Consider the following 22,795-nt stretch of genomic DNA (forward strand, 5'->3'; position numbering starts at 1 on the left):
CAGTCTGTTGTTCCATGTCCAGTTCTGACTGTTGCTTCCTGACCTGCATACAGGTTTCTCAAGAGGCAGGTCAGGTGGTCTGGTATTCCCATCTCCTTCAGAATTTTCCACAGTTTATTGTGATCCACACAGTCGAAGGCTTTGGCATAGTCAATAAAGCAGAAATAGATGTTTTTGTGGAACTCTCTTGCTTTTTCAATGATCCAGCGGATATTGGCAATTTGATCTCTGGTTCCTCTGCCTTTTCTAAAACCAGCTTGAACATCTGGAAGTTCTTGGTTCACGTATTGCTGAAGCCTGACTTGGAGAACTTTGAGCATTACCTTACTGCCGTGTGAGATGAGTGCAATTGTGTGGTAGTTTGAGCATTCTTTGGGATTGCCTTTCTTAGGGATTAGAATGAAAATGGACCTTTTCCAGTCCTGTGGCCACTGCTGAGTTTTCCAAATTTGCTGGCATATTGAGTGCAGCACTTTCACAGCATCATCTTTTAGGATTTGAAATAGCTCAACTGGAATTCCATCACATCCACTAGCTTTGTTCATAGTGATGCTTCTAAGGCCCACTTGACTTCACATTCCAGGATATCTGGCTCTAGGTGAGTGATCACACCATTGTGATTATCTGGGTCATGAAGATCTTTTTTGTACAGTTCTGTGTATTCTTGCCAACTCTTCTTAATATCTTCTGCTTCTGTTAGGTCCATACCATTTCTGTCTTTTATCGAGCCCATTTTTGCATGAAATGTTCCCTTGGTATCTCTAATTTTCTTGAAGAGATCTCTAGTCTTTCCCATTCTGTTGTTTTCCTCTATTTCTTTGCATTGATCACTGAGGAAGGCTTTCTTATCTCTCCTGGCTATTCTTTGGAACTCTGCATTCAAATAGAAATATCTTTCCTTTTCTCCTTTACTTTTAGATTCTATTCATTTCACAGCTATTTGTAAGGCCTCCTCAGACAACCATTTTGCCTTTTTGCATTTCTTTTCCATGGGGATGGTCTTGATCCCTGTCTCCTGTACAATGTCACAAACCTCTGTCCATAGTTCATCAGGCTCTCTGTCTATCAGATCTAGTCCCTTAAATCTATTTCTCACTTCCACTGTATATTCACAAGGGATTTGATTTAGGTCATACCTGAATGGTCTAGTGGTTATCCCTACTTTCTTCAGTTTAAGTCTGAATTTGGCAATAAGGAGTTCATGATCTGAGCCACAGTCAGCTCCCAGTCTTGTTTTTGCTGACTGTATAAGTGAAGTCGCTCAGTCTTGTCCGACTCTTTGCGACCCCATGGACTGTAGCCTACCAGGCTCCTCCATCCATGGGATTCTCCAGGCAAGAATACTGGAGTGGGTTACCACTTCCTTCTCCAGGGGATCTTCCCAACCGAGGGATATAACCTGGCTCTCCCACATTGGAGGCAGATGCTTTAACCTCTGAGCCACCAGGGAAGCCCTGCTGACTGTATAGAGCTTCCTCATCTTTGGCTGCAAAGAATATAATCAATCTGATTTTGGTATTGACCATCTGGTGATGTCCATGTGTAGAGTCTTCTCTTGAGTTGTTGGAAGAGGGTGTTTGCTATGACCAGTGCGTTCTCTTGGCAAAACTCTATTAGCCTTTGCCTTGCTTCATTCTGTACTCCAAGGCCAAATTTGCCTGTTACTCCAGATGTTTCTTGACTTCCTACTTTTGCATTCCTGTCCTCTATAATGAAAAGGACATCTTTTTGGGGTCTTAGTTCTAAAAGGTCTTGTAGGTCTTCATAGAACCGTTCAACTTCAGCTTCTTCAGCGTTACTGGTTGGGGCATAGGCTTGGATTACCATGATATTGAATGGTTTGCTTTGGAAACGAACAATTTACACCTATACATTTCTCTGTTTACACAGTTGCCATGCACCAACGTGGAAACATCCTAATAGTAATTATTTACTTTTTACTCAATTTCCCTTCACCCAAGAGCAGAATATAATCTAGAAAAGTTTATGGTCAAGAATTCATTTTATGTATGTCTACACTGTTTATTTCTGGAATGAATATAGCCCTGGTTTCTGACTACTGGTTGAGAAGCTAGAGCAGAAAAGGAATGGCAAAGCAGCATTGGCAGCAGCAGGTTGCAAACACTGAAGGATGCTGCCTAGTGTATTTCCTGGGAGTCCACAATCAGAGTCAAACTAGTTATCTAGAACTAGCTAGAGTCAGGGTGCACATAGACTTTATGAGTTTTAAAATAAGGCAGATACTTAAAAACTAGGAATTCAGGTGAAAAGTCCATCTGGACAAAAACAGAACAGCCACCCAAAACAGAAGCCGGAAGCAGGCATCTACACTTCAGAATCAAGGCCTACTGGTAGACACAAGAAAGTGGTTGTGTTGCTTCGGCTAGAGAGTGTGTGTGTGTGTGTGTGTGTGTGTGTGTGTGCACAGTCACTCAGTCGGGTCCAACTCTTTGTAACCCCATGGACTGTAGTCCACCAGGTTTCTCTGTCCATGGCATTTCCCAGGCAAAAATACTGGAGTGGGTTGCCATTTCCTACTCCAGGGGATTTTCCCGACGCTGGGATTGAAACTGTGTCTCCTGCTGAGCCACTGGGGAAGCCCAGCTAGAGGGTCCAGCCCCCAAAAACGATCCTAAAAAAGAGCCTTGGCACAAAAGAGTCACAATTACAACTTTCACGTTTCTGCAATCACTTTCTCAAAATCAGGAAGCCTATGAATGAGCTGAAGATTTCCCTCAAACTCTAGAAGCACATTGCAAACTTGGATTGTGGAGAGAAACCAGGAAACATTTAAAGCTACAGAATGGACTTGGTATTTCACCCCCGAGGATGGTTTTACTCAGTCGGTGTTGAAACAAATACCGATTTTGTGGACTAAAATGCAAAACTTCAGTAACTTTTAGAAAAGAAACATGTCTGAAAGTATCTGCCTGCAATGCAGGAGCTGCAGGTAGACATGGGTTTGATCCCTGGGTAGGAAAGATCCCCTTGAAAAAAGCATGGCAACCTGCTCCAGTATTCTTGCCTGGAGAATTTCATGGACAGAGGAGCATGGCAGGCTACAGTCCATGGCTTTGCAAAGAGTTGGACACGACTGAAGTGACTTAGCACCGCAGCAAGCATGCACACACTTTAAGCAAAGCCCCTGATTCTATTAGATGAGGCTCTAACTCACCTCTGTGAGTAAAAGCTACTGAAGGTTCCTGGGGAACTTTGGTGGAAAAGTATGACACCCTGCCCACAGGAAAAGGAATATTTTTAAATATTTTCTTTTGTATCAGTACACCCATTTGCCCAGTGATTATCACTGTTTGTTTAACCACATAATTTGTTTTTTATGTACAAACATAAAAGGTGGGCTTCCCTGGTGGCTCAGATGGTAAAGAATCTGCCTACAATGCAGGAGACCTGGGTTGGATGCCTAGGTCGGGGAAGAGCCCCTTCTCCCTTTTGGAGAAGGGAAGGCAACCCACTCCAGTGTTCTTACCTGGAGAACCCCATGGACAGAGGAGCCTGACGGGCCACAGTCCTTGGGTCGCAAAGAGTCAGACAAGACTGAGCAACTGTCGCTTTCACTGTTCTTATAAAAAGTGCCTTTTCATATAAAAGTTACTCATCCCACTTTCCATGTAAACAAGTAGAGGCCTTGATTTTTCCAGTATAAGAATTGAATGGTGTCTCTTGCAGGATGTGTGCATCATTCTTCAGTCATTCATTTGTATTCACTCAACCTACATGAGTTGTTTTTTCGTTCTTTCTTTTTAACTTACCACAAAGTAAGCTCTTTACAAAACAAGTAGATTAGCTTTTACAAAAATATGTAAAAGCAAGATAACTAAAAAGCCATTTAGGTAACTGCATCAGCCTGATAGTAATTTAGATAGCTTTGGTGGATTTTTAATAAGCATTAATAATTGTTTACTTGATCTTAATAAGAATAACCTGGATCCGTTTTAAGGGGACCATCAGATATATGTTGGCAGCATTTCAAGGACTGTTGGTTACTTTTACCGTACTATAAGCTTGACGACTACCTTAGCCCTGATCTTTTATGTATATTAAGAAACAACCATTCAGATGCTTTAAATTACTCTATGTGGCACATAAGTAGTAACTTTATTTAAACACTGATCATTAATAATATTTTTAAAGCCAATGGTTTACCATTTAAATAAAAAGTACTGGAATAGAGCTAGAACTATAAATATAAAGTTTATATAAATATAAACTAGAAAATATAAAGTTTTATATCAAAAAAACCTTTCTTTATAGTACAAGAGCATTGCAGATTTCTAATTGTGTATCGCTGAATATTTCTTAGCTTCATTTCTTTTATAAAATTAAAGGGCTTTATTTTTCAGTTTAAAAAAGTCCCGACTTTACAGAGACTTGCCTGTTGAGTAGACTGTTGCCACTATAGCATTTTCATTACAGATCATATTATTTACCTATGCATTGCCAATTTAGTTATCTATTGACATCAGACAACATTTATCAAATGGGGACTCCAAAGCATCAAAGATACTGTCCTTGTAGTTGAGAAGCTTTTAACTTAGTTATAGATACAGGGCATTTGCAATGTAAAGAAATCACTTCTAGGTACCACAGAACAAAATATGTGACTCTGTGAGCTCCCTGGGGACAGACAGAACATGCCTTATGAATCATCTAGTATAGGGGTAGCTGAATTCATAATTCAGTCAATAATTAGTAATTGAAGTCTCCATATCAATTTATAGATACTTAACAGGTTCACTTTTGTCTATAAAATAACTTAGTAATTAATCTTTTTATTTATAAACATTTCATGCTGCCCTGTTTTAGGCAGCTACAGAAACTTAGACTTTTTGTTTTATACTGTTTTATATTTGTTTTTGATATAGTGTAAGTAAGCAAGTAAGTTAACAGTGTTTATTAAATGCTTGTTTAGGATTTTAAAGTGCATTTTAATATATTTGATTAAGCTCCAGTCATTTAAAATCATATACATTCTACATATGCTAGACGAGTACATCATTTGTATCTTAATAAACATTTGTAGGCATCTCTCTGTGTAACTGAATACCTCAGTTTATGTGCATATCACCACTATGGATGCTCACACATTCAGGTCTTATTGAATGAGTGAGGGCACCCAGTGAAATGAGGGGCCTTCACTCACTTAACCTCTGCAGATTTTGATGCTTTTAGCAATTCCTTTCTTATAACTTCACCTCTCTAGTTATTTTTTGTACTTAGACACTTTCTACTTTCTTTTTACACTCTCCCTTGATAATTTCTTCTACACCTGCACTGTCAAAATTACTTAAGTTTTTCTCCTTTACACCAGTCCTGAATCTAGCCCAGTGTCCAACTGACAAGGCAAATTCAACACATTTAAAAGGGAACTTATCCAGAAAGTAATAAAATACTAAGTGGGGTTAGAATCAGAAAGCCTAGGTTCACATTCTATCAGCATAGTCTTAAAGCAGTTATTTAATCCATCTGAACGTTATCTGTAAAATAAGAAAAATGAAATTCTATCACAAAAGGCAACTGCTAGGATTAGACAAGTTAATGTGAAAATCTTTAGTCCTTAATCTTTTTGCTTTTGTTTTCCTCATCCTGCCTACAAACCATCCTTTTCTTCTGACTCCTCCATTCCTGTTTGTAGTACTACCGTTGTCTTAGTCTTGGAGGCACAATGAACCCTGAAGCCAATCTTGACTCTATTCTCTTCCTCAATATTCAGACCTAATCAGTCTAAAGAAGACCCTCAGTTTCTCTCCATGTCTCTTGAATTCATTCTCTCCTTCTTTGTAACAAAATCACCTGCCCTCACAACCTTCTCCTTAGACTATTGCAGTATTCTAGCCTGGTGAATTTCATGGACAGAGGAGCCTGGCAGGCTGCAGTCCATGAGATCACAAAGAGTCGGACACAACTGAGTGACTAACACTCTCACTTCAGACTATTGCTACATCTAGTACAGTGTCTGTCTGTAGCGAGCACTCAGTACTCACCAGCCAGTCAGTAAAGACACCTAGTTTCCCATATGCTCTCTTGCTACGCCAAGAACACTCTGTTAAAAACAACAAAAGCCTCTTGTACCAACTTGTTATCTTCCAAATTATATTCTAACTCTTCACTGACATTCAGTATCCTTCACTGTATTGTCTCCAAATTACCTTAAACCTTTTTCAAACTGCTTCAGAGTCAGCTAAACTATGCATGCCTCACTGCTTTGGAGTATACCTGGTACAGCATCACATAGGTGGTTTTCTTTGTTTTGCTTCCTTCACCCAGAATGCCTTACATCCCCAGCCCTTTGTGAGGGATTTTCTTGTCAATCCCATCAGCTGTAGTCATTGTTATTCTTTCTTCTTTTTGAATCTTCGTAGGACTGAGTTGTATCTCTCTTATACTCTATAATTTTGCTTATACTTGAGCTATTACTTTTTCACTTTGTTGGTTTATAAACTCAGTGAATATAGAGACGTATCTTTTTAATCTTTGAGTCTTTTCTATTTTGTTCACTTGCTCAGCAGTCATCCATTAAGCTTCTATCATAAATCACATTCTATACTAGGTGCTAGTGGTAAGTGGGGCACTTGAGGGAGATGCTTTGATCTGAATTTTGAAGGACAGATAGATGTTAACTATACAAAGAATTAGAGGAAGGACTTTGCAGGCAGAGGCAACAACACAGCATGTGAAAGGGTGTGTAAGTAGTATAATACATCTAGAGAGCTCAGTAGTTTCACATGACAAGGGCCTGATCATTAACGGTCTTACGGCTAGGCTGGGTAGTTTGAATTTTGCCCTTAAATCTACTGGACTATTTGCAGGAAAGGTGTAGCAGATTTCAATATTATTTTATACAAAGCCCTAGAGAGTCTTTGTTTCAGGATTTCAGGTTCAGACTAAAATGCGGATACCTCAAAGCAGTGATGACATGCTCCTCGGTGCTGCTGCTGCTAAGTCACTTCAGTTGTGTCTGACTATGCAACCCCATAGATGGCAGCCCACCAGGCTTCCCCATCCCTGGGATTCTCCAGGCAAGAACACAGGAGTGGGTTGCCATTTCCTTCTCCAACGCATGAAAGTGAAAAGTGAAAGTGAAGTCGCTCAGGTGTGTCCGACTCTTAGTGACCCCATGGACTGCAGCCCACCAGCCTCCTCCGTCCACGGGATTTTCCAGGCAAGAGTACTGGAGCGGGGTGCCATTGCTTTCTCCGGCTCCTCAGTGCAGGTAGCATATATTCAGCTGTGAGAAATTACTATCCTCCATGAGGTATTGATGATATTGTAAGTCTCATTAATTTTCTGTCGGCATAGGTCTGTTCTCCCTCCTCCAGCAGTTTTCCAGCCTCTGAATAATGTTTCCCCATGCACACAGTGTGGCCAGGTGATTGAATGAATTGCTTTACTTCTGTGACCCCAGATAGCAGAGCCCTTGTCCTCTTAGTACTAGGGTTCTCTATCTCCAAGACTCTAGGAATTTCATATAAAGAAGAGATAACTGCTTAATTCCCAGAGAAAGAAAAGCTCTATGAAAGGCTCACACTACTTAGAGCTTCCTGTGCCATTTCTGGTTCTTGCATTCCTGGGAGACCAGACTAGAAGCGAGTAACTGTCCATTTGTCGAACATGCAAGCAATAAAAAACAAAGGTTAAAGTCAAAGAAAGAGATCCATCATGGAGTCAGAATGGCTCTTTCCTACAACAATTCCCACTGTCAATGTCCATTCCACAATGTGTGGGAAAAGGCAGTGATGGCTTTCATCTGCTCCATCAGATGGATCTTTCTGGGAGTGTGCACCATTGGTGCCAGTGTTCCAGTGTTCCAGATGTTGAGATTTGTCTTTCTTTGTTTCTCTTTGAAAAAAATTTTGTATTTTTTCTTTTTTTTTACTTCTTTTTCATTAAAGTAACATTGGTTTATAACATTACTTGTTTCATGTGTACAACAGTATACTTCTACTTTTGTATACATTATAGTGTGCTCACCACCAAAAATTTAGCTTCCATCTGTCACCATACTGTTACGTGCATGCTCATTCAGTCGTATCTGACTCTGTGATCTCATGCACTGTAGCCCACCAAGCCCCTGTGTCCATGGAATTTTCCAGGCAAGAATACTGGAGTGGGCTGCCATTTCCTACTCCAGGATATCTTCCTGACCCAGGGATCAAACCTGCATCTCCTGCATTGGAAGGCAGATTTTTTACCACTGGAGTCACCATACAGTGGATCCTCCTCATCTTAAATTTCAAATTAATCTAAATTCTGTGCTACTGTAAGACAGGGCCAAAATTACTTTGAGCACGATCAGGTGAGGGCAGCAGAGAGCACATGAGTCCTTAGTTACTTTTTCTGAGATCTTCACATAGCAGGCCGCTACTTCATTTCTTAGCTCAAATATCTTCTCCAAAGGTTCTACCCAAGACCTCTCTTAAGTATCCCATGCTCCATTCCTTACCCCAAACCTTTCTTTATTCGGAGCACTTGTCAGTTTATATATTTTATTTTATTATGTCCTGTTTATTTTGTTGTCCAGCTCCCTTGGAATTATAGGGTCAAGGAGAGCAGGGATCCTGCCTCTCACTTCTGTATCACTAGTTATGAAGCTATGGCAATAGTCCAACTGAGAGGTGATGGTGATTTTAAGTAGGATAATAGCAGTGGTGATTAAATAGAGTCATATTCAGGATGTATTTTAGATACAGAGCCAAACAGACTTGCGGAAGAGTTGGATATTGGTAGGAAAGAGTGGAGGCATGATGTATTCCTGGGATTTTAACCTAAGCCACTAGTTAGATGGTGGTGCCGTACACTGAGGTGGAAAACAGGAGGTGCAGGTTTAAAGGCAGGTGTGTTAATGTGAGTTAAATTTGAGAGGACTGTTACATGTTCCAGTGAACATAGCAAGCAAGTAGTTAGATGTTCAGGTGTGGGTATATTCAGTTAAGTGGGGTAAAGGTAAAGCCTGAAAATAAAATGTTGGAATTTACTAGTATAATAAATATAGGTATATATGTGTGTGTGTGTGTGTGTGTATATATATATACATATATATTTAAAATATATATTGCCAAAGGGCCAAGTGAAATCACCTATTAATAGGGTTTATGGAGACAAGAGGGGAGCCAGAGACTGATTCCTGGGGCAGTCCAACATTTAGAAGTCTGTCAGAGGAAAAAGAAGCTGCAAATAAAATCATGAGAGAGTAGCCAGTAAGATGCAAGCCAGAAACGTGTAGTTTCACTGATGCCCCCAAAAGAAACTATTACAATATTGGAGGATTGCTCCATATCTTTTAGTCAGAACAAATATATTATTATTAATAAAAGAGCTATTATTTTTCCCTGGTGAATCAGATGGTAAAGAATTCACGCAGTACAGGAAAACCAGGTTCGATCCCTGGGTTGGGAATGGCAGTGCTGGAGAAGGGAATGGCAACCCAATCCAGTATTCTTGCCTGGAGAATTCCATGGACAGAGGCTGGCAGGCTACAATCCATGGGGTCTCAAAGTCTGACAGGACTGAGCGAGTAACACTTTCACTTTCAGAGTGTAGCAGTTCTTTTATTGATTACATAAGAAGAACAAAACAGCATGTATCTTTAGCAGAAACAAAATATGGGCTATTACTTTTTTCATATGTAACTTTGTGTTCTTAACATTTTAAGGAAAGTCTGTTATTTTCTCTGTATATATTTTGTATTTCCATATAGGTTTAATTCCTGCTATGAATTAATTCTATCACGTTTTTGTACATGGGACTTCAGAACATATGGTATTACAGGAGTGAAAGTAAAACGTGTCATCAAGGTTAACAACCGTATTCTGAGACTAAAATTTGAAGAGAAATTCCAAAAGTTTTTGGACAATGAGAATATGCATGATTCAGAGTAAGAAGCTGACTTCCATAAGAAACATTTTTACAACAGCCTGCTTTTATTTTGTAACAACAACAACAAAAAAAGTCTTTCTGGTTAAAGGTTTACAGTATTGAAAATATCCTTGTTAGTAAGTAGTTCCTTTAATGCATCTTCCTGACTAGGATGACCTCATGGTTTATCCACACTGAAGCTCTTTTTGAGACTGAGGAGGAGTGGAAATTTAAGAATGACACTGGAACATCCAGCGTAAATGGGAAATATCCTGGCTAGGGCATATGCTCATCCTACCCGTGGCTAGGCTTTTTTGAAATCAATTCTAAAACTTTTTTTGTCTTAATTATTCTTAAGGAGCTATCGAAAGATGCTGGAATGCCTTTTTTATGTTTTTGATCCTGAAATTACAGTGAAGAAAAAGCATCTGCTACAAATACTTGAAAAAGGATTCAAAGACAGCGAAACAAGCAAGGTAGCATAAAATGTTATTCAAAATAATGCTTTCTTCCTAATGAATAAAACTCTGGCACTGATTAAGCATAGTTTGATTCTCAATCCTTTCATTTATAGCAAACTTCTACTGTTTCACAAAAAAGTTAGTGCTATCCTGAAAAGTACAGACCCTCAGTACTCAAGAGGGATTGGTTCCAGGACCTCCCACAAATACTGAAATCCAAGGATGCTCAAGTCCCTTATATGAAATGGCATTCTGTTGGCATATAGCCTGTGTACTTCCTTCTGTATACTTTAAATATAATACCTAATATAATGTAAATGCTATGTAAAGAATTATAGATACAATATAAATTCTGTGTAAATAGTTGTGGAAGCAGGGCAAATTCAAGTTTTGCTTTTTGGAACTTTCCAGAATTCTTTTTTTTTCCCAAGTATTTTCAATCTACAGTTGGTTGAATCATGAATTATTTTACCTTTATGATTGTCTATTTAATCTTCCTAGGCATTTTACATTTTATATTGTGATCCTTTTGTGAATGATCTTGAAATCCACTTCTTTAATCTGTTTTAAATGCTCCAAGGTCTTCTCCATCTTGAAAAAATTCATTCACTTAACACTGCTGTGCTTTCTGTCATTCTGTTTTTCTCTACTTTTACTACCACCATTTCTTTGTTCTCTACTTCATCTTCCCCACCTTGATACTGATACTGCTTTATCTTTGATCACTTATGAGCTCCAAAACATCCAATCAACCTTTCTCAGTCCTCCACCCACTTGATGAGACAGCTGTAGTACAGAGCAGTGTTTCCTAATCCTTTTCTCATCACGGCACACATAACCTGAAAATATTGCTGCATTTGAATCCTGGCTTTCCTACTCACCAGCTGGGTGACTTCACCTCTCTACGCCCATTTGAAATCCATTCTGGGAAATGAGGGTAATAATAGTATCTCCTTCACAGAGTGGTTAGGATATAGTAAGATATACATGATAAAGTTCTTCGATACTTGTTCATAGCACCATTAGTCACAATAGCCAAAAAGTAGAAAGAACTCAAATGTCCATTAATGGATGCATGGATAAATAAAATGTGGTATATACATACAATAGAATATTATTCAGTCATAAGAAATGAAATTCTGATACATGCTATAGCATGGATTAACCTTGCAAATATAATGTTATATATATTACATTATATTAAGTAAAAGAAACAAGACACTATGGGACAAATATTGTCTGATCCTGCTTACATAAAATATCTAAAATAGAAAAATTGGTAGAGACAGTAGACATTTCCAGGAGTTGGGGAGGATAGAGGGATGGAGAGTTATTGTTTAATGAGTATACAGCTTTAGTTTGGAATGAAATTCTAGAAATAGGTAGTGGTGATAGTTGTACAACATTGTGGGTGTACTAATGCCAATGAATTGTACACTTTAAAATGGTAGCTTTTACCTTATTTTTTTTACCACAATAAAATAAGGATGGCATAGAAAAACCCTAACAAACTCTTTGGCCAACCCAGTAATTTCAAAATTTCGAGATAGTGACAAGGAGGAGCAGACCTGAGTCTAAATCATGACTTTGCAATTTCTGCTTCAGTCTTAGATAGATTATATAATCTCTCTTAGCTCTAGTTGTTTTTAGCTGATAAAAACACATTTTTGTTTCTTTTTTTTAAGAGCTGCTTTCACAGCAAGTAATATGAATATTCCTGATAAAATACTTTTAAAGAAATAACTCGTCCCAATGCAAGCTAAAATTTCCAACATTAGTACAATCAGATATATCTGGAAAATAATGTAGACTATTAGACCAGTTATTAGACTGTTTATTTAAATAAGAATCTTCAGTGTAATATCCACCGAATATTATATTTCATAGATCTATTTGCATATGCATTTAAAATACATTACATGAATGGTTTTATGGAATGAAGTTGTCCCTGAAGATTATCTACTTCTTTGCAGTGAGTGACCTGAAGGTTCCTTGCCCAGACACATGAACATAAAATGATAAACCATCTGTAGTAAAGTTGAAGTATTGTCAGTCTTATAAAAATTCTCAGACTTTGCTTTTTCTTTATAGCTGCCTCTCAGAAAAGAAGCTGTCATTCTTGCTAATAGCCTAAGTATATGTGAGTGTCCCAGAATTGAATTACTACAGCAGAAGTACAAGGATGAGAAGAAAAACTCTCTTGAGCATGAGCTCTTCAGGCATGGTATTATAAATATGCAAAGTTTCTGAATTTTTAAGCTCTTAAGTCTTCCAATTCATTAATTACTTTCATAACATTTTTGATGCTTGGTTTTATCAACCTGGGAAGTTTTCTGAAACCCCTTTTATTTAGGATTTACCAGTGAGGTAATACATGACTTTCTGATCTGCTATTTTAGTCAGTCTGTCAACGAATATTTACTGAGTGATTATTATCAGCAACATCAATAGGATGAGATTCATTTGTTACTCATATTTAATCTCTCTTATATGAAATAAACAGTTTTCACAGTCTGCTTTTGTTCATTAAGATGTGTCCTAAAAATATGTATATGTTACACACACTCATCATACAAACCCCAAATTCACTGGAAAAAGAAAAGAGAACTCTGTCCATTTATGTAATAATCATCATATAAAGCACTTGGGAAGTCAAGCCTTGTCCTTAATTATCAAAATATAAGATGGTAAGAAAATCTGGTTATAAATCTAAAATTGGCAAAAGAACTTTTCCCAGTCTCAGGGTCTTATTTCCAGTGAGTTGGCTCTTCACATCAAGTGGCCAAAGTATTGGAGCTTCAGCTTTTCAGCATCAGTACTACCAATGAGTATTCAAAGTTGATTTCCTTTAGGACTGACTGGTTTGATCTTGCAGTTCAAGGGACAAATCAATTAGGTTCTCCCAATTTACATTTCATAGCTCGTACATAGTTTTAAGAAGTTACGTGAATACCTTATGCATAGTAATTACAAGTTACTTCATAGGATTCAGTGACTCCTAGAGATTCCTAGAAGTTAGTGAATTTCAAGGTTCCTTAATAACTTAAGGGAAAAGAAATGTTCACCATTCAGTAGACATACTGAGTGCTATGTGCTAGATACTGATGATACAGAGATGAATTTTTACCCAGTTAACAAGAACAACAAATTTCTTAAATTACTTAGTGAAAATATTGTTAAACTTCTTTCTTGTCTGTAAAGCTTTGCTTGATATAATCACAGGAATCCTCTTTTATAACCATTTTATTTATTCAACAAATATTTATTGAGCTCCTCTATTTTGGATCAAGCAGTGTGCTATGTGCTATACGGATATCTAGGATCCCTACCTTTACAGAATATACAATCAAGTCTGGGGGCAGTAAGGAAGCTAAAATTGGAAAATTATTAAGATGAATTTGTGTTAAAATGTTTTGTTTTTTCATACTAGGCATCCTCCTGATTACAAAGGTTTTCCTTGGCCAGAGTGTTCAGGCTTGTGATCAGGACTCCATCAGTCAAGCCAACTACCCAATGATTAATTCAGTGTTCATTCCTCGAAAATATTTACTAAGTATGTCTGCCATGAAATAAATCTTTTTTCATCTTTCTGACTACAGAATATTTTCATTTAATAAAGATGCTTATAATTTAACCTCTATCTAACAAAGCTTATAAACTTCTCTATAAAACCCTGTTCCTAGTCACTAATGAGCTTCTGTATTTCTCTTCCCTACTTCAATGACAGTTATATATTTCTGTGCATATATATTTTATTTTGTAAAAGTTACTTTTATATTTTATACACACATATATATGTATAATATATTGTATGTATTTCAAAAGATAGAACCCACCCAACTTTTAACAACAAAGTAATATCTTTAGAGTAATATATTTATCAAAAGCTATATGGTCAAATTCTGATTAGAAAAGTGAAAAAGTATGAAAAAGAAAAGGATAAATGGAAAAAAAAAAAGAAAAGAAAAGGATATGAATAAAACTGAACCCTACTAGTCTGTTTAGTCAAAGGGTGACTAGTTTTGATAGAATTAAGAAATTATCAAGGATGGTGGGAAGATAGAAAAAAACCTCAATAACATATTATTTGGAACATACTGCTGCTGCTGCTAAGTCGCTTCAGTCGTGTCCGACTCTGTGCGACCCCATAGACGGCAGCCCACCAGGCTCCGCCGTCCCTGGGATTTTCGAGACAAGAGTACTGGAGTGGGTTGCCATTGCCTTCTCTGTGGAATGTACTGAGTTTGTTGTTTATTAGTCTGTGTAAGGGTGAAAAGCGTATATTATGTTTCACTTTGAAGAGTGTTTATTTATTTTGCTTGTCTTTATTATTTTATCCTAGATTCTATCATGGGACAAAGAAACTGTGATTGCAGTGTTCGGCAGTGCAAGTGGTTTGTCTTTGATCATGACCTTGTTTTGCCTGAATACATTGTGGAATTTGAGTATATTACAGTGGTATGAATGTATTTTTAAAACCGGAATTCCTTAAATGAGAACAGAACAGTAATTTGAAGCCTAATAATGTTATGTCAAGTTTATGCTATATTATATGTACAGGCATACCTCAGAAATATTGTGGGTTCAGTTTCAGACCCTGCAATAAAGTGAATATTGCAATAGTTAGTCACACTAATTTTTGGTTTCCCAGTGCATATGCCGACTGGGCGACTGAACTAAGCTGAACTGATAAAACTTACCTTTATACTTACTGTAGTCTATTAAGTATGAAATGTCTAGAAAATATACATACCTTAATAAAAAAAGTAGACTTTATTGCTAAAAAATGTGACTCATCATCTGAGCTCAGTGAGTTCATAGCCTTTTTGCTGGTAGAGGATCTTACCTGCATGTTGATGGCTGCTGACTTAGGTGGTAGTTGCTGAAGATAACTGGTGGCTGTGACAATTTCTTAAAATAAGGTAACAATGAAGTTTGCTGCATCTGTTGTCTTTTCCTTTCATGAATGACCTATCTGTAGCATTGCAGTGCTGTTTGATAGCATTTTACCCACAGAACTTTTTTCAGAATTCGACTGCTTTATCAACTAGGTTTATGAAGCATTCTAAATCTTTTTGTTGTCACTTCAATAATCTTCATAGCATCTTCACCAGGAGTGTAAACCATTTTCTTTGCTCATCTGTAAGAAGAAACTCCTCATCTGTAAGGTTTTATCATGAGATTGTAGGATTTCAGTCACATCTTTGGGCTTTATGTCTAGTTCTCTTGCTGTTTCTAAACTATATCTGCAAATGCTTCCTCCACTGAAGTCTTGAGAGAAAGAAAGTGAAGTTGCTCAGTCGTGTCCGACTCTTTGCAACCCCATGGACTGTAGCCTACCAGGCTTCTCTGTCCATGGGATTTTCCAGGCAAGAGTACTGGAGTGGGTTGCTATTTCCTTTTCCAGGGGATCTTCCTGACCCAGGGATCAATCTGGGTCTCCCACACTGTAGGCAGTTGCTTTACCATCTGAGCCACCAGGGAAGTCTTAACTTCTTTCATATTCCTATTAATGTTGATATTTGAACTCTTTCCATGAATCATGAATGTTTTTAAAGACATATAGAATGGTAAATCCTTTCCAAAAAGTTTTCAATTTCCTTTGCTCAAATACCTCAGGAAAATCTCTACCTATGGCAGCTATTGTTGTTGTTCAGTCACTCAGTCGTGTCTGGCTCTTTGCAACTCCATGGATTACAGCACACCAGGCTTCCCTGTCCTTCACCATCTCCTGGAGCTTGCTCAAACTCATGTCCATTGAGTCAGTGATGCCGTCCACCCATCTTGTTCTCTGTTATCCCCTTCTCCTCCTGCCTTCAATCTTTCGCAGCATCAGGGTCTTTTCTAATGAACCAGCTCTTCACATCAAGTGACCAAAGTATTGGAGTTTCAGCTTCAGCATCAGTCCTTCCAATGAATATTCAGGACTGATTTCCTTTAGGATTGACTGGTTTCATTGCCTTGCAGTCCAAGGGACTCTCAAGAGTCTTCTCCAACACCACAGTTCAAAAGCATCAATTCTTCAGCACAACTCTCACATCCATACATGATGACTGGAAAACCATAGCTTTGATTAGATGCACCTTTGTAATCAAAGTGATGTCTCTGGTTTTTAATGCACTGTCTGGGTTTGTCATAGCTTTTCTTCCAAGGAGCAAGCATCTTTTAATTTCATGGCTGCAGTCACCATCTGCAGTGATTTTGGAGCCCAAGAAAATAAAGTCTGTCACTTTGCCATGAAGTGATGGGACTGGATGCCATGAGTTTTTTGTATGTTGTTTTAAGCCAGCTTTTTTCACTGTCCTCTTTCACCTTCATCAACAGGTTCTTTAGTTCCTCTTTGCTTTCTGCCATAAGGGTGGTATCATCTGCATATCTGAGGTTATTAATATTTCTCCTGGCAATCTTGATTCCAGCTTGTGCTTCATCCAGCCTGGCGTTTCTCATGATGCACTCTGCATATAAGTTAAATAAGCAGGGTGACAATATATAACCTTGACGTACTCCTTGCTCAGTTTGAAACCAGTTTGTTCTGTGCCTGGTTCTAACCTTTGCTTCTTGACCTGCATACAGGTTTCGCAGGAGGCAGGTCAGGTGGCCTGAAATTCCCATCTCTTGAAGAATTTTCCACAGTTTGTTGTGACCCACACAGTCAAAGTTTTTAGCCCAGTCAATAAAGCAGAAGTAGACGTTTTTCTGGAATCCTCTTGCTTTTTCTATGATCCAGTGGATATTGGGAATTTGATCTCTGGTTCCTCTGCCTTTTCTAAGCACATTTAAACATCTGGAAGTTCTCGGTTCACGTACTGTTGAAGCCTAGCTTGGAGAATTTTGAGCATTACTTTGCTAACATGTGAAATGAGTGCAGTTGTGCAGTAGTTTGGACATTCTTTGGCACTGCCCTTCTTTGGGATCGGAATGAAAAACTGGCAACTATAGCCTTATGAAATGTATTTCTTATATAATATGACTTGAAAGTAGAAATTAGTCCTTGATCCATGGGCTGCAGAAGGAATGTTATGTTAGTAAGCATGAAAGCAACGTAAATCTCATTACACATCTCCACCAGAGCTCTTGGGTAACCAGGTTCATTGTCAGTAGGCAGTAGTATTTTAAAAGAAATTCTTTTTTTTTTTTTTTCTGAGCAGTATGTCTAGACAGGGGTCTTAAAATATTCAGCAAACCATGTTGTAAACAAATGTGCTGTCATCCAGGCTTTTTTGGTCCCATTTATAGATCACAGGTAGAGTAGATTTAGCATAGTTCTTAAGTGCTGTAGGGTGTCCAGAATGGTAGATGAGCATTAGCTTCAACTAAAAGAGCCCTTAACAAGAGAGACAGCTTGACCTTTGACTCTCTGAAGCTGAGCACTGACTTCAGTGCTATGAAAATCCTAGATGGCATTTTCTTCTAATAGAGTGCTGTTTCATCTATATTGAAAATCTGTGTATTAGTGTAGTTACCTAAATTAGTGATCTTAGCTAGATATTCTGGATATCTTGCTGCAGCTTCTACATCAGCACTTGCTGCTTCACTTTGCACTTCTATGTTATGGAGATCTCTTCTTTCCTTAAACTTCATGAACCAGGCTCAGCTAGCTTCAGACTTTTCTTCTGCAACTTTCTCACCTCTCTCAGCCTTCATAGAATTGAAGAGAGTTAGGACTTTTCTGTGGATTAGGCTTTGACTTAAGGGAATATTGTGACTGATTTGATCTTCCATCCAGAGCACAAAATCATTTTCCATATCAGTAATAAGACTGCTTCACTTTTTTTACATTCATATGTTCACTGGAGTAGTACTTTTAATTTTCTTCAAAACTTCTCCTTTGCATTCAAAACTTGACTGTTTGGAGCAAAAGGCCTAGCTTTCAGGCTGTCTCAGTGTTCAACATGCCTTCCTCACTAAACTTAGTCATTCTAGCTTTTGATTTAAAGTGAGAGGTATGTGACTTTTCCTTTCACTTGAACAGTGAGAATCCATTCTAAGGTTATTAATTGCCTAAATTTTAAGATTTGGGTAAAAGGGAGGCCCAAAGAGAGGGAGAGAGGCAGGGAAATGGCTGGTCAATGGAGTAGTCCAAACACAGTTCACTGTCTTATATGAGCGTGGTTTGTGGCAACCCAAAACCATTACAATAGTAACATCACAGATCACCATAACAAATATAATCTTAGTGAAAATGTTTGAAATATCATGAGGATTACCAAATGTGACAGAGACATGAAGTGAGCAAATGCTGTTGGAAAATAGCACCAATAGACTTGCTTGATGCCTTCAATTTGTTAGAAATCCAATAAAGCAAAATGCAACAAAACAAGATATGCCTATATATAAATGTAAAATAACTATTCTGTGAGGGATTTAATTTTCAAAGAAAATAATTATTACACCTAAATTTTTTATTTTGAAAATATATTACATGAGTAGTATATAGCTGTAGTCTCACTAGAAAAGAATAAAACTGTATTGGAGAATATAGAATACACATGAAAATCTGCTTTCACCTCAGCCCTATCCCACTCTCTTTCATTAAGGCATCCACTGTTAATAGCTTTGTGGGTTTGCTTTCAATCTTTTTTACTATTTTGAAATATTATATTTATTATTAAAATTATTTTAATATATATAGATCCTTATATTCTGTTCCATTGATCTCCCTACCTACCATCTTGTTTTGCTTATTACAACCAGATGATATGTTTGGATATGTGATAAGGCAAATTCTCTTCCACTTATTTTTTTAAAAATTTCTTGGCTATTCTTGAACATGAGGAGGGCACAGAAACCCACTCCAGTATTCTTGCTTGCAGAATCCCATGGACAGAGGAGCCTGGCGGGCTATGGTCCATTGGGTTGCAGAGTCAAACATGACTGAAGCGACTTAGCATGCACGCACACATTCTTGAATGTTTTCATTTCCAAATTAAATTTTTAAACAGCTTGTTAAGTTCTATTTAAATGTCCTACTAGGATTTGATTGTAAGTGTATTGAATTTAAATTTATTTTGGGGTGAACTGACTTCTTTGTAGTGTTGGGCCTTGCATCCAGGAACATGATACATTATTCCATTTACTCAAGTCCTCTCCCATATTTTCCTCTATATGGGTCTTAAACGTTTCTTCTTATATTTCTTGTATAGTTCTGGGCATTTATATTTTATGTTGTTATGAAGAGGATTCTATCAGTCAAATATACTTTCAACAAAAGACATAGAAACCCAAGCAAACAGCAAACAAAATAACTGAAAAAACAAGAAGTGGAGAGGCCAAGTCCCTGCGGTTGTGACTGACTTCACAACAAAGTGATGTCAGCAAAGACAAGAGCTCCATCATCCTGCTTGCCCCTTTATGAGCTGTTTTAATCTGAAGATCAAATGTTTCCTTTAACTCTGGGAAGTTTCCTTTTAATTCCTTTATCATTTCTTCTCTTCTATTTTCTGTTAAGCCCTCTTGAACTCCTATTTGGTAAACATTGAACATTCTGAACTGTTCCCCCGGCCAATGTATTTTAATTTTTTTTCTCTGTATTTTACATTTCCATCTTTAAATTCTTTGTTGTGAAAGATGCTCTCTATATTAGTTTCCACACTGTTAATTTGATTTGCTGTAGTATCCATTTGGTTTCTCAGGACATTTATTGAATATTTCGTACTTCACTAATTGTTTTTATGGTGACTTTGAAGCATTTACCCTATTTTTTCTATAGCCGTCTATTCTTTTATGGATGTTTTGTTCTCCTAGATTTTAAAAAGAATTCTCTTATGGACCATTTTGGTTTTTTGTAGAGCCATTTCTGTTGTTCATGTTGTTTTTTCCCAGTCATCCACAATTCTTATGATAACTTAATTGCCTAATAATTACCTAGAGCTTCCTCCTACTACTTTACTTGTTCACTCTAAACACCAAGTTTCTTGGAATCTTCTCTTTGAAGCGGTTATCTCCTGCATATATTTTGGCTGCAGGTTACATTTCTGCTTCTATTTGTCAGTTCAGTCTCTTCTAATTTATATCTCACAACTTTTAGTCTTTTGTTGGTGCCCTCTCCACTGTGATAAAATATTTTTAAAATGTCTTTTTCCAGTTTTAAGGAATTTTCAGGAGGAAGGGATGAACATACCCATTCTTAGTCCACAATTTTAATCTATTCTCATAGATTTCCTAATGTGATACAGATCATCATAGATATTACTATATAACGGAAAAAGTTTTAATTCATCTTTCCTACATAGCCTGTTTTTCAAAATGATAAATACAGCAACCAAATTTTCAATGTTTTTAATAAATTTTTTAGGTCAAGGCTCACTCTTTATTTTCTTCATTCAACAATATTATTCTAGAAGAAAGCAAAAAAAATTCAGAAGGATCAGTATTGTCCCAGGATTTGAAATTTGATGATGAAGTTATAAAAATGGATCCTAGGATCAAGCCCAGACCAAAACTTATGAGTTTGGATGATAAAACGATACTTTCCCTTGCCAAGACTAGTGTTTATGGTCATATTGTGGTGAGTATTACAAGGAAATTCTATTGAGATGTTAAGCTTCCTTCTATATCTTGACTCAGCCTGTCCATTTCAAATCTGCTACCATTCTATCCAGACTCTATCACCAACCTAGATACTTCCATGGGGCTACTACACAATTTTAGGAGGCTCCATGCACATAATACTCCATTAACGTGCTCTTTGGATGCTGTTCAGTATATAGCTAAGTATAACTCAGTACAAGGGGTGTGCGTGTCTGTGTGTGTTGGGGTGGGGATGCATGCCTACTAGAGCTGTGCAACAGAGGTTTTGTCCTACTTCCGCTTCAAGGCCACAACCCATTCTCCATACTGAAGCCAAAGTAGTCTTTTCCAGCGCAAATCTGATTTGTCATCCCTCACCACTCCTATATGAAATGTGCAAATGCCTTTCATTGTTTTCAAAATAAAACCAAAGTCCTTAATATGGCCTGTAAGGTTTTATATGACCTGGTCCGAGGCCTGTCTTTCCAGACTCTTCTCATATTACCCTCCCTGTAGCAATCTATAGTCAGCCTCTTTTTTGTTTGTTTGTTTTCGTTTTTGTTTTTTTTTATTTTTATTTTTTACTCAATATTAGATTTTTTTTTCCATTTATTTTTATTAGTTGGAGGCTAATTACTTTACATCATTACAGTAGTTTTTGTCATACATTGAAATGAATTAGCCATGGATTTACATGTATTCCCCATCCCGGTCCCCCCTCCCACCTCCCTCTCCACCCGATCCCTCTGGGTCTTCCCAGTGCACCAGGCCCGAGCACTTGTCTCATGCACCCAACCTGGGCTGGTGATCTGTTTCACCCTAGATAATATACATGTTTCAATGCTGTTCTCTTGAAACATCCCACCCTCACCTTCTCCCAGAGTCCACAAGTCTGTTTTATACATCTGAGTCTCTTTTTCTGTTTTGCATATAGGGTTATCGTTACCATCTTTCTAAAGTCCACATATATGTCCTTTTTGTTTCCTAAATGTACCTTTTGCCACCACACAGAGTCTCCACGCTAGCTACTTCATCTACCCAGAATGTTCTCACGTGAACTTCTTTCTCCTATTTAGCTCCTACACATATTTTAGATCTATACTTAAGCATTAAGTCCTTCTCTTATCTCTAGGTCTAACTAAGAATCTAAGTAAGATTCCTTTGTCATGTGTTCTGTGTTCTTCCTAAACTATAAATTCCACAGGGACAGAGGCTATGGCTGTTCTTAGTCATTTATATTCCCAGCATGAGGGTAACAATATAAGACTGTGCAGTGTGCATTGCACAGAAGGGCCACATCTAAGGGGCAACTTTTAAATATACAGTAGTATATTTACTACAACAACTTTCTGATGACTGGTGGTGGAATTTCTTTTACTAACAAAATCAGTCTATTGTGACAATTTTCTAAAAGCTGGAAATAAAGGTGTCTTGAGGTAAAGATGCCTTTTTATAATTTACTCATAAATACTGTGTGGACCAGCATTAACTTTGCCATTATCTAGCACAATACCTAGCACATATGAGATACTCATTGGATATTTGTTCTAAAACAGAGTGTCTGAGCAGTTCTTACAGAGAAAGTGAGTTGTCTGCTTGAACCTACAGAAGTAGTAAACAAATTGATATTAATTGATAAGTGATAACAATACTTAAGACAAGGTATTCTTATTTGACATATCTTTCTATGCATTTACTGAAAACTGAGGTACAGATAAAAACTCAGAAATTATTTTTATCTTGAAAGTCAATTACTTGGCTCCGTTTTGACATTTTAAAATCCAATGTTTATGATGACAGTTTTTTCCAAATGATTATGTGACGCAGAAAGAGAATGCAAAACATATTTTAAAATAATAAATGAGGTCAACAGTTTTCAGTCTGCTTCTAAAAATATTCAAAACATCTTTTTAAGATAATTTATGAAATTGCTTTGGTAAAACTGTATTAGC

At 37.4% G+C, this 22,795-nt stretch overlaps 1 protein-coding gene across 1 annotated transcript in view; it reads left to right on the plus strand.

The window, feature by feature from the left end:
* LRRC9 (leucine rich repeat containing 9) overlaps positions 1 to 22,795 on the plus strand; it is a 112,744-nt gene that overhangs the window by 34,733 nt on the left and 55,216 nt on the right. Inside the window, exons 11-16 of the mRNA XM_070469426.1 lie at positions 9,716 to 9,892; positions 10,232 to 10,349; positions 12,426 to 12,558; positions 13,765 to 13,887; positions 14,677 to 14,792; positions 20,629 to 20,841. Of these exons, the coding sequence (XP_070325527.1) occupies positions 9,716 to 9,892; positions 10,232 to 10,349; positions 12,426 to 12,558; positions 13,765 to 13,887; positions 14,677 to 14,792; positions 20,629 to 20,841 (880 nt within the window). The remainder of the gene's footprint in view (positions 1 to 9,715; positions 9,893 to 10,231; positions 10,350 to 12,425; positions 12,559 to 13,764; positions 13,888 to 14,676; positions 14,793 to 20,628; positions 20,842 to 22,795) is intronic.

The sequence above is a fragment of the Odocoileus virginianus genome, chromosome 6 (assembly GCF_023699985.2).
Source record: "Odocoileus virginianus isolate 20LAN1187 ecotype Illinois chromosome 6, Ovbor_1.2, whole genome shotgun sequence".
NCBI classification, from domain to species: domain Eukaryota; kingdom Metazoa; phylum Chordata; class Mammalia; order Artiodactyla; family Cervidae; genus Odocoileus; species Odocoileus virginianus.